At 37.2% G+C, this 13078-nt stretch overlaps 1 protein-coding gene across 1 annotated transcript in view; it reads left to right on the top strand.

Moving 5' to 3' along the window:
* PRIM2 (DNA primase subunit 2) overlaps window positions 1-13078 on the top strand; it is a 118245-nt gene that overhangs the window by 84167 nt on the left and 21000 nt on the right. Inside the window, exons 10-11 of the mRNA XM_086608308.1 lie at window positions 10789-10915; window positions 11786-11868. Of these exons, the coding sequence (XP_086464434.1) occupies window positions 10789-10915; window positions 11786-11868 (210 nt within the window). The remainder of the gene's footprint in view (window positions 1-10788; window positions 10916-11785; window positions 11869-13078) is intronic.

The following is a 13078-nucleotide window of genomic DNA, read 5'->3' as shown; positions in this document are numbered from 1 at the left end:
TGAAAAAAAATTTAGAGAGTGTGTGTGTATATATGTATATATAGCCTGCACATGATTTAACTGTATTCAGAAGTTTTAAAAATTGAAGTAAGAATAATCATACATAGTAAGTGGTGCATAATGTTGTGCTACTGAATTCAACTAGTTAACTTGGGTGGCATTTAAATTTGCAGGTAGAATATTCACTGGTCAAGGGATGCCCACTCCTTCACCCCCTCAAATTAATGATGCTTTTTAGTATCAATTAATGGAGTTATTTGCATTTCCAAAATTAGCCATTTTTGACTTTTCCCCCCACCCGCAGTGGTAGATGCTGCAATTCCCTTTACCTTTTGGCAGGGAATAATCTGCAACTTCACTTGGTACTGTTTTCTTTCAAGCGCGCGTTAGAGTTTTGTTTTGCCTGCCACATCTGGAGTTCTGAGCACTAGAAGGAATAAAACCAACCAAAACCTTACACTTTTACCCTTTTACTTGCAAGGATGTGTTTTACTTTAAAAAAATATTGCCTGACCTTTTAAACCCAAGGTACTTACTGGGTGATCAGTAAAGCTAAAGATACTAAAGACAAAGTGTCTTTAGGACATAATTATGTAGATTTAAGAGAGTGATGTAGTTTTAATTATACCCTGCAGCTAATGTAGATGCGTATTAAACTCAATCATGCTTCGATGTATTTCCCTCTGAAACTTTATTTTCTCAGGCCTTAAATTACTAATCAGCATATCAGGGTATCTTACACTTATTTAATGAATTGCAGCCTGGGGCAGCAGCAGTGCTCTTCAAGAGCAGATCACTATGCACTGTTCCTTTGGACTCATTTCTGGTGCTGTGGTTGAACGTGCGTCTTGTTTTAATGCCAAGAGTCCTGTTCAAAATGAGACAGGTCCTGCTAATTTTGATTGTCTAGAATGGCTGAGACAATTTTTCCTCAGACCCTCTCTCATTTATGAGTTTCTCGTCTGCTATCCCAGCAAGCTGGGAGTCATCACACTCTGCTAAATTTCCAGTTTGTAGTATGGCTGCTTGGGTAGCTTTGCTTTCTGATATGCTCTTTCTCCTTCCTTATGAGGAAAATTATTGTTACTAGAATGAAGGAGCCTGCTATGCCAGACTGTTGAGTTAAATGATAAAAATTGGACGTGATAACACATTGGACTGTTTTCTACAAAGGTGAAGATATCCCACATAGCTAGGGTGTAGTGGCTTGAAATCTCTTCCAAAGTCCATTTGGCTGTCACTTTGACCTGTTGCAGTCTTGTCTACCGAATGCTTCTGTCTTTTCATCCACAGCTTTAGAGATGTTGCGACAGGTTAGTGAGAGTAAAACCCTCTGTCAGCATACAGTCTAAACCTCATGTCCTAGTCCTGCATTTTAGTGCTGGTTGATCTTATAACCAGAGTCCAGTTGGATACGTTTCAGGATTCTTCACAAAGTGACAACATGTCTCTCTGCTGACATTGGTTTTCTTTCCGATTTCTTCCCTATACATTTAGGTTTTTATTGTACGTGCTGATCTAAGTTACAGATGTGGTACAGTATACTAGATCATGAGCTACATGAGACTGTAAACGCATTACATGTTCACTGTGGTTAAATAAAACTATAGAACATCATATGAGAGCACTGTTAGAATCATAGAATGGTTAGGGCTGGAAGGGACCTTCAAAGGTCATCTAGTCCAACCCCCCTGCAAGGAACAGGGATATCTCCAACTAGATCAGGTTGCTCAGGGCCTTGTCCAACCTGGCCTTGAACGTCTCCAGGGATGGAGCATCCACCACCTCTCTGGGCAACCTGTTCCAGTGTTCTACCACTCTCATAGTAAAAAATTTTTTCCTAATATCCAACCTGAACCTACCTCCCTCTATTTTAAAACCATTACCCCTTGTCCTATCATAACTGGCCCTCCTGAACAGCCTCTCCCCATCTTTCCTGTAGGCCCCCTTGAGGTACTGGAAGACCGCTATAAGGTCACCCCGGAGCCTCCTCTTCTCCAGGCCGAACAGCCCCAACTCTTTCAGCCTGTCCTCATAGGAGAGGTGCTCCAGCCCTCTTATCATCTTCGTGGCCCTCCTCTGGACCCTCTCCAACTGGTCCATGTCCTTCTTATGTTGGGGGCTCCAGAACTGGACGCAGTACTCCAGGTGAGGTCTCACGAGGGCAGAGTAGAGGGGAAGAATCACCTCCCTCGACCTGCTGGCCACGCTCCTCTTGATGCAGCCCAGGACGCGGTTGGCCTTCTGGGCCGCAAGAGCACATTGCCGGCTCATATTGAGCTTCTCGTCCACCAGTACTCCCAAGTCCTTCTCCTCAGGGCTGCTCTCGATCCATTCTCCGCCCAGTCTGTATTTATGCCTGGGATTGCCACGACCCAGATGTAGGACCTTGCATTTGGCCTGGTTAAACTTCATGAGGTTGGTACGGGCCCACCTCTCCAGCCTGTCAAGGTCCCTCTGGATGGCATCCCTCCCTTCCAGCGTGTCGACAGCACCACACAGCTTGGTGTCATCGGCGAACTTGCTGAGGGTGCACTCCATGCCACTGTCCACGTCACCGACAAAGATGTTGAAGAGGGCCGGGCCCAACACGGACCCCTGAGGGACGCCACTTGTGACCGGTCTCCACTTGGACATTGAGCCGTTGACCACTACTCTCTGAGTGCGGCCACTGTTGTTTAGAGTATTGATTGAGCTTGGAGAAGCAGTAGGAATTTAGTCTTTGGACTTTGCAGGAGTCCCTGTCCAGTCTTCATCCATCTTCTCTGAAAACCTGTAATACGTGCTGCAGTGGTATACACATAAGTATGGATTTCTCCCAATTCTGATACAGACTTACTGAATTTCTTTTCTCTTTGGTATATATATTCTTTACACTGGGATCCTAAGCTGCCATTATGATCAATAGAGATCTAGCCTATACAGTCAATAGTGTCTAGAGGATGATTTATTTAATGAGCCTCTGGTTGCCTACGTTAGGGTAAATTGAATTGCTCCGCAGGCTGCTCTGACTGCATTGACCTCCATTGACAATAATGGGAGACGTCTGGATTTAGATGTCTGGAGCTGGATCTTATTCCTACAGATGCACACAGTTAGTTACTATTCTACTTCTGTTTAACTTTCTTAGTGTTTTTTTCATTGTACCACATGCCAAATTTCTGTCTACTTTGCAATCTGTTAAGACTTTTACGTCTCTTTCAGTGATAATGCTTTCTGTGTTCTCGTTTGCCATCGAATGTTTTGGGGACTCTTATTCTCTGTTTGCTGCTTCTGACGAAAGGAATAACTCTGTTAATTTACTGCTTACCTTCCACTGAAAGATACACTTCCAAGTTAGATCCGTTAACTTCTCTGAATATTGAAATGTGAGAACACTGATTGAAAAACATCAGCAGAAAAATCTGAAAGGCCTTGGTGTGCTTGTAATTCATAGAGTACCAGAAGCACGATGTGGGTTTTTTTTTTCCCTGACTGGATGAGATTCCTAGCTTTAGAAATCAATTATTGGATATTTTTTCTTTTTTTTTTTCATTCATATTAAACTTTCTAAATGAGTATGTTATGGAGTAAATGTTTAGGAAATGGTTCAAGATTGTTCTCTGATATTAGAAAGACTTTTCTTAAGAGTTCCTTAAAACCTTAGAGAATAGTCTGCAGAAGTCTGTTGAAAACCAAACACATTTACAATAATCGACTTTATTGAATGTTCATTTTTTGTTTGAAGGAAAGTACCACCATATTTTTATAGATACTTAAGAAAAACACGGGATCTCTCATGGTGCTGTCAAATATTGCCATTTTAATACAGCTGTTTAATTCTAGTTTAAAATAAAATTTAATATTTTATTCTGCTTAAAACCAAAGCAACAGAAGTTGTCATCACCTGTTGAGTGTTAATTACCATCTAAAATATTTATTTTCTTACTCTAATTTCCAATCTCCTTATAATTCTTGATTACAGTTCATAAACATGACTATTTCTTTGTGTAGTTGTTTCATTTGATATGACAAGGAATTTACACCTCTTATGTTCAGTAACACGCTGAACTGCCAGCATGAATCTTCCAGTACTTTTGATAAGATTGTGTATTATTTTGTTAATGGAATTGTCACCCAAAAACTGATTTTTGCCCTAAAACGCCTGTTCTTTCTCTCAGACTTTTCTTTTTTTTGATAGTGTTACTCACTGAAAATTTTGCAGTAGGGTTAAGCAAATACTTAGAAAAAATAATCGTTCTTGAGAATATCAAAACAGTGATATTCATAGATACATAGAATTTTCATCTTTTTCGAAGTTTGTCTTGTTTTTAAGTATTAGTGATATTAGAGGAAATGATTGATCTAATTAGTGGAATACTACATGAAATGACTTAGGCATTGTAATCCCATAAAGAATTAGGAAATCGGTGCAGTGTAATACAGAAAGAATTTATTTCTTTCAGACAGTTATATCTTTTTATTCAAGAAAAATACTGTGTATGGGTGATATTATGCCAAGAAGACAGGTCATTATGCTAAGGGGATCATATCATGTTCTGTAGAAATAATCTGTAAACAAAGACTACTGTATAATTCTGTAATCATGACGACATTTCAGTTTACCAGAAGTAGAAATCAGTCAAGGATTATAATAAAACTCTTGATGTGGTGGGTTTTTTTTTTCCCTACTCTTACTGGTGAGCATTAAAATGAAGTCACAATTTTACATGCTCTTAATTGTTGTTTAAAGTAGTTTTTAAAGTAGTGTTTACCTTTATGACTACCAGAAGCTGTTATACCCATGGAAAGTTTATTTGAGTGGCAGTCTACAAAAGAACAGTCACAGTTTCTTGTTCAGAGGCTTCTGTTTGAAAGCAGCTCCTTCATTGTTTGCTCCAGACAATGAAATCTGAATTGAAGCGTCTCTCCTTTGACCATATGTTTTGAAATGCATCTTCTGTGTCTGAATTTCTTCAGTATAACATACGTGAAACATCAACAGACTAAAAAGAAAAAGTATTGAAAACTTAGATACAGAAAGAAAGAAATATTGCAGTGTCTTGAAGTAGCTGATAAAATCTTTAATAGATGGCTAAGTGTGAGCCTAAGAAAAACTTTTTTAGGAGATGTTGTGCTGGTAGTTTGATGCAGTGTTTTAAGGCAGAAGGCAGCCTGTTGTAGTTTATTTTATACTTTTCCTGGTTCAAAGTCTTGGTCCATGTAAATGTGTGGAGAAATAGTGTACATAAATCATATATTTAGCTAAGTCATTAAAGCAAGCTTAGACAACTGGAAGTAAAAGCCTACTTTGTCATATTTTTGCATGAGTGGTCTGGAGTATACAAGGAATTTGACTGATCAAAACTTTTCTAATTTCCTCCTGGTAGATGGAACCATCTCCAGGGCAAAGCAGTTCTTGCCTCATGTGATTTGGAAAATCTGAAATGGGAGGAGAAGAGGTTTTTTGTACTTGTGAATCGATATATAATGACTGCTGCACAACCTATTAGAATTTTTCAGCTCAATTTTAGCTGATGTCTCTGATCTGTACCTTAAAGCATAGAAATCATGCTACAAGTTGAGAATTTAGGATAAATTGAAACTTTTTGTCATTGGCAGATGGAGAAGCATTTATTTGCGCTCCTAAATGACAACCATGGTTGGGAAAAGATAACCTCAACTTGAGGTTATTTTAAGAGTGAGCTTAAAAAAAAAAAAGTTGCTTGGAAATAGATATGCCAACTAAGCAGTGTCAACAGTAGTGATTTGAGCAACTGCCTAGGAAATGAATGAAGAGGTGAACCAATTATTTCAGAAGATACATAAGTTTGTGCGATAAATCTATGAATTTGAAGCTGTTATCCATACAGGCTCAACAATTTTAGGCAGGAAATTACTTGATGGCTGTTTAAAAAAAGGTGTTAAACCATTACTGCTTTGAATTTTGCAGAGTTGGAACTAATCTGGTGGTCAGCCAAGAAGCTAGACAAAATTACTACAGTCATTTTGCTTAGTTGTTAGACTTTTAAATAAATAAATCCCCAAGTACTGTAAGGAATAGATGCATAAAAACTTACATGTGTATGAAAGTAGTTAAACATGAAGGTTTTGCGAAAGTGTGAACCAGAGCACGCTGGGCTTGGAAGACCTGTCAGCAAATTATTTTCCATCCTAATACGTATGCTGAATATCAGAATTGATAACAAATTTATGGAGGACCTACTTCTATTTCTAGGTACTAATCTGCAAATACAACAAGTGATATTGGGAAAGTAACTCTCAGTGATGATAGTTGCTTATTCTGCAGTGGCTGGAATGCCTTGGGAATGTTATTTGTAATTGTTCTCTTTTGAACAATTGTTCTCTTTTATTCAGCTGCATGGAATTGATAATTGAGGCACGAATGACCCATCCTCCCCTGCTTTGTTTGATGAAAACTTTTCTTCAAAGGAGAGCGTATACCTGCCAAATGGTTCATTTGATGTGCATCCTCATTCCATATCCAAAGATCTTGTGTGCATTTATGTGATCAGAACTTATTGAAAATAGCATTTCCTTAAATTCCTATCTGGAACATAGTAATCTGGTATTAGGCTATACCAGTTGGAAATTTATAGCTTATATATCCTTTTTTTAATAAACCTTTTTATTTGTACCTTATCTTACACCTTAATTTGTAACTTGTACGTCTTCTAGTGAAGGCTGTCTAATATAGTATATGTGTCTTAACTAACAGTTACAAGGCAAACTAATCCGCATTAGTCTGATACTTGTGTGGATATACCACAGAAAAAGAAAATGTCCTTGCTATAGTACACTTACCTGTTCCCAGTGTATTGTCCCCCAGCCTCCTTGACTCTGGCTTTGGACTACTGGTTTAATCTCACTAATCAGAGCTAAGAGCTTAGTTTCATATAGGGAGAAGAAATCAAAGAAAAGCCTCAGTGTCACCTGTTCTGGGATACCCAGGATCATCATTAGTATATTCAGTACCATGTACTGGACACCTCTGTTCCATGCTATAAATACAGAGGTATAAAACCTCAAAACTACCCACTTGTCATCAGCAGTGCACTTCAGACCAGGCATCACATGCATCCTCCAGATCCTTAAAAACCTTTGTATCTTCAAGGATCAAGTTAAAGCTCAGGCAGTTGACTTACACTCTTCTAAAAAGATCACACTGCTGCTAATCCAGAGATTTGCACATTCCAACATGAAAGGGACAAATTTTGGTAGAGATGTTGTTAAAGGGTTGTTTTTGCTTCAGCTTCTTGGCTTCAATGTGAACCAGTTCATTGCTTAAACGAGGTATGTTCCTTGATCCCTTTCTCCCTCACCAAAGCCATGGCCCATCCACCAAGCACATAAGTTACAAATGCCTTGCAGATTTTGGAAAGCTCAGAGAGCTAAGAAGAAGAAAAATATCTGAGATAATTGAGATGTGGGCCATACCATTAAAAAGTTGCAGAGAATCCCTGCTCTCAAGTATTCCCAGCAGTAGGTGATCTAGTACATGTGGATACTCAATAATGTAATGATGTTGCTTTAACATTGCATTTTGTTGTAACTTTGGCAGTAAGTTTCCACCGATATTTAGCACAAACTATGGTGGGATATATGCGCATATCCAGTTTTTCTATGATAATAGAATCATTTTTTGCCTTTGTATTCTTTTCTTTCTTCTCAATAGAAACTGTCACACAGAGTACAAGGGAAATGTACATACACACTTGCAGCATTGTTATTGTTAAGCAAGTTCATATCAGGCTTCAATAAAATCCTCAAAAGTTCTTATAGGGCCATCACCAAAAAAGTGATTTTCAAATCACTTGGTTTGAGTTTTGACCTTTTACATTTGTTTGGTTTTGTGTGTGGGTTGTTTTTTTTTTTTTTTCCCCATAATGACCTGATAGTAGATTGCAGTTAAAATATACTGTAACAGTAGTTTTACAGGTTTTTAAACTGTTTTTCTGAACTAGTTTAAACCCAAGCAATTTATAAGCAATTAGAATGACCCTGCAAACACCTACATTCATGATGTGTGCTGCACATAATTTGTTTATTTTGTTCAAGGAACTGTGAAAATCCTTCCACTTCAATTTGGGGGTGTTAGAATAAATAGAAAGGGACAGTTCCCTACCTCTGCCTCCTTGTTTCTGCATATTTCAAACATGTCTGATTATACCTGGGTGCTTTTGCTGGCAGAAAGAACTGATTCTGAAGGGGATTTTTCTTTGTGCGTGTCCTAGAGTAATAGTATTGGAAAAGCTCGAGCCTGGTCATTGAGTTCATCCCTCAATGTCCAGAGAGGGTTGTTCCTCAGGATGTGTTTTCTGAAATTAAATGCTGCAATTCTTGGTTTCTTCCCACTGAGGATGACCACACAGCCTGTTGGATATTGGCACTGCTAAAATCCTGTTTCCTTAATCAATTATAAGAAACGCTGAATCACAAGGATGAGAGAGCTCCTAGTGAAGCACACTCTGCGTGTGCTAACTTGCACCATGTATTTGTGTTGTTTTTCTCTTCCATCTGCCACTGTGAAAACTGAGATCCAAACAAGGTTACAAGAAAGTGAGGAGAAAATATCCAACCTGTCCCAAGGCCGTGTTGTATTTTTATGTAGCTGTTGTTTCTATTTACTGCAAGAGCTGTTTCTCAGCATAAATTAATGAGTTAGGTAGTAAAAGTAATTTCTGTGGGCATTAAGGCAAGTGATGTGAAAAGTACAGCTCAAGATTTTTAGTATACAGAACTGTTGAAGAGGGGTGTTAATTTTCTGGCAAACTAAGCAGTACATCCTGAAGCATTCAAGATTTGCTTTTCCATTACAAAAAAACTAATTTAACCTAGGTTAATTGCTTGCTCAAATACCCTTTGTTAAGCAAATGAAATACGTTTTCATTCATCTTTTGCAAAGGAGGAGGAAAGGTTCCAGAGCTTCTGGATGAAAGAATAGGTGACTATAGGATCACAGACACCATCTTCAGTTTAACAGGTTCACTCAGAGGTTGGGAATTAAAATATGCACGTCTTTGTATTTGATGTTTGCTATTTTTCAGGAGTAAATATATCATTTGCAGCTCCTGCAGGAGCAGCAGCAGCAGAACTCAGCCAGCATTTGCTTCTTGTCCTGCGAAGGGGAGGGTACCTGTTCCCCTGGCCCTTCCCCAGTATATTCACACACCTACAGCAGGTCCTCATACAGACTTACTCTTCTTTCCAATGCAGAGTTGTTAAGCTCAACTCTCCGTTGTGAGCAAAAATGGTGTTGATTTACTGTTCAACCAAGCAGTTCTTTTCTCTCCTGGGCAAAAGGATTGACTCAAAAGGAGTATTGCTACCTGCTGGATCCTGTCTGTGGCTGTGCTGGAAAATACAATGCTATCTGTTTTCTCTCTCTCTCTCTTAAAAATCTTTTAAAATGGGATAAAGTCACTTTGTCAAATGCACAGTAAGGATTAATTAGTCAATGTTTGTTCAGAGCTTGGAACGTCTTAAGCCTTATTTGGAAGGAGTGCTGGATATTAGTTTTCTTGATACATTGACTTGATAATGACCAGCATCTTGATAGAGAAGTTTCTTTTTTACCCTTCCAGAATCAAATGTGATTTAGGATTTAATTCTCAAAGGTTGTGTTTGAGAATGTTTTTATACACATTTATTATATATTTACATATTATGTTATGATTGTGTTTTCCATTATTTGTATTTTTCAAAAACACTGAAGTGTTTTAGATGAAGAAAAATATATTTATTTTTCTGTTTTATTTTAGACATGTTTCAGAAGGTCAAGGTATTTCATAGATATCCGAATATTCTGAATTAGTATTTGGAACTACTTCTACCTATAGAAATGAAAGTTTTCTTCAAGTAGTACAGTTACCAGTTGTATATTTTAATGATTTTTCTCAGTATATTTCATTGCCTTATATTAGTAAAATATCAGAGTAAAAAATTATTTTAGAGCGATTTTTGAGAAAAAACCAAATTCTTATGGAAGTTGTTTATATATAATTCAGACACAGAAGTTTACATAAGGTTAATGCTAAAATTTTGAATTGAGCAAGAGCACAGTTGTCATATGTCATCCATTGCCACATATAAACTCATGTCGTTGAATGTTCTCCATAGGACTTACCTAAAATGATATATTGATAGCACTGTACTCAGCTGCCAAGATGAATGTTTGTTTTCATCTATATTACTTTACAAGATTTCATTTTATTGGAGAAGTTGGTAGTCTATCAGTAGACAAAAGAGATTTGCTAAAATCTTTCTCTTTTGTACAAGTGAAGTATACTCCATTTTAGAATGTAATAAATTGAACTTCAGCGCTGAAACAAAGTGTAGGTGAAGCATTATGCTTTAGGAGAACCAGAACGTGAACCGGAGTAAAGAAATCCTGTATTTCTACTTTTTTTGCTCTGATAAAGCAATCAGTTTATGGACATTTGTGTAAAATTTAAAACTACTGTAGTTTCTGCATTTATTAACGTTGTGGCGTTCAAAATTCTGATCTTTAACTCATCTTATCTTTAAAATTGTTACTGCATCAGCTGAAAAGTCCTTAAATCAATGCAGTTACACACTTATCTTGTGATGTGTCTGTTGAACACGTATATGTACATATACAAGTCCATGTAATATAAAAATCAAAGGTAGCAGCAAGCAACTGGATTTTTATTTTTCTCAGTTTGAATATGTTTGTAAGATTTATTTTGTTATCCAATATTTCTGTTTGCAGAGCAGATAGAATTACTGGCACAGTGTGTAAGAATTTATTCTTTTGTTTTTATTTAGTTTGACAAGGGGTATGCTTACAGCATTCGCCACAGCTATGGGAAAGAAGGAAAGAGAACTGATTATACCCCATACAGCTGCATGAAGATTATCATGTCCAATCCACCAAGTCAAGGGGATTATCATGGTGAGTTCTGTAAAACAAAAAAAAAGTTTAAAAACAGTGGAAACCCTTGGCTAGAGAAGTTACTCCCTCCTGTAGTCTCTTGAATTATGTATTTTATGTTAAGGCTACGGTGGTCTTGCACTGTTCTCTTTAGATAGCACTTGATAGCTTCTGGTTTTATATACATTGTGTCATGCAGTGCAAGGAGACTTTAAATGCATAGATGCTTTAAAAAATGACCAATTAGAGGTGTTTTGAGATATGAATTCAATCATACAGAAATTCTTGAAGTTTGCTAGGGTACTTTAAAGCCTTCTACCTCTCCTCTATGACTAAACATGGAAAACCTGCACCAGCTTCACCATTGTTATTCTAGTACTAAGTTGTTCATTCAGTTGTGTCTCAAAAATAATTCTGGGACAAAATCCTCCACTCTACTTAATAAGGTGGTGGAACTTTCTAAGGTATTTCTAAAGTACTATTTTTACAAAAGACGATGCTTTAAAGACCAATTGGCTCTCATTACTCGTCTTTGCCTGTTTTTTTTCGCAGCTATTAAATGTACCAGCATCATTGTGGTTAGTAAGGAACTAACTAAAACTCTTTTCCTGTCAGTGTATGAGAATTATGGCCTGTTTATGTTGGGATATTTTACGTAACTCTTGAGCCTGTGGTGCCCTGATAACCATGCAGTGGAATAATTATTAAAAAAAAAAAAAAAAACAACGAAAAATATGCAATTGTACACATGGGCAATTAACTTTCTTATTAATAAGCTGATAAGCTGTTAGACAATTAGGAACAGCTTAGCTGGTCTCTTGAGTGCCTTACTGCTCTAACTCCTGGGTAAACAGCCTTGTTTGTGAGCTTGCTTGGTTTTTTTGCTGTCAGGGTGCCCATTCCGCCACAGTGATCCTGAGCTGTTGAAGCAGAAGCTGCAGTCCTACAGAATCCCTCCCAGTGGAATAACTCAGGTAAGGTGTATTTTGTTTGGCACTTTCATTAATAAGGCACTGCTTTTCAATGTTACTTTCTATTTGTGTAGGAATGTTATATGCAATTTGTCAGTATGTATTGTGAAATATCTCTTCTTATAAAAGTTTTAAACTAGAATCTTGGCTTTCTGGCTCCAGTGTTCCCACTGATGTGTTGATTATTGCCATCACCTTTTATTATTTAATATTATGAGTTTATTACCATAGTGGATACAATGCAGAATTTTGTTTTACTTTGTTTTACTGCACTGTGATTAAAAAAAAAAGTATAAATGAATCTGGCAATGTTTTAGAGAACTTATTTTTATTCTTGCAGTGATTTGTGGAAGACTCTGCTGTGTAGTCAGTAGACATAAGTAGTTGTTTTCTGTAGCAAACTTCTAAAAAACATACATTCTTAATCATCCATTGCTCTAACTTCCCCTAAACAAGAGAACATGAAATGCCTAGTGAAATTAAGCAGAGGTTTTTAGCAGCTTTTAAAAAGGTAACATTAAATTGAAATCTTATCTTATATAAAACAAGGACAACACAGAAATTGGAACTTTGACATGTATACTGAAGGACTGTGACTCCCATTGCTTGCTCTAGCAAGACGTTAAGGCTATAAAAAGATGCAGTCATCTTCATTGGAGGAAGACATATGGGTGAGAGTTAAGCTGAGTCAGTTTAGCAAAAAAGTTTTTTTAAATTTATTTATTTATTTATTATTATTCTTTTCTCCTGGTTCATATAAATAAGCATTTGACTGTCTTCTGTATATTTGTCAGGCACTAGAGATATATTCCTTTGGCTTTTTTCTTTTTTTGTAGGCATCAAAAAATGATGCTGCTCTTGAGATTTTTATCCTGCTAATCATTGGAAAGACTGGTTAGGATTTACTGTTTTAGCTGCCTTGCTATGTGTTGGTAGGATCTAGTAGAAGTTATTTCTTTGGTGAAGAATCTTCAGTATCTTTGTATTTAACATAGTTCCCTACTTGATGTGAATTGGGTTCTAGTTATCTTTTGTGTGTGTGTGTTTTTGGTTGTGAAGTAGGATTGGGATTCACTAGGAGTCTTAAATTTTTGTATAAAAAGTGACTAAGGAAAACTGTCTCCATCAGCATCTGCTTTGCCTGGAAATGGACACTTTGCTGTGCACAAATTTTGTGGTGTCAGCTTAAGGGCAGTCAGGGTACAGGGCTCTG

This window comes from Tauraco erythrolophus, chromosome 2, assembly GCF_009769465.1.
Source record: "Tauraco erythrolophus isolate bTauEry1 chromosome 2, bTauEry1.pri, whole genome shotgun sequence".
In the NCBI taxonomy this organism is placed as follows: domain Eukaryota; kingdom Metazoa; phylum Chordata; class Aves; order Musophagiformes; family Musophagidae; genus Tauraco; species Tauraco erythrolophus.
This window is presented reverse-complemented; position numbering and strand designations above follow the sequence as displayed.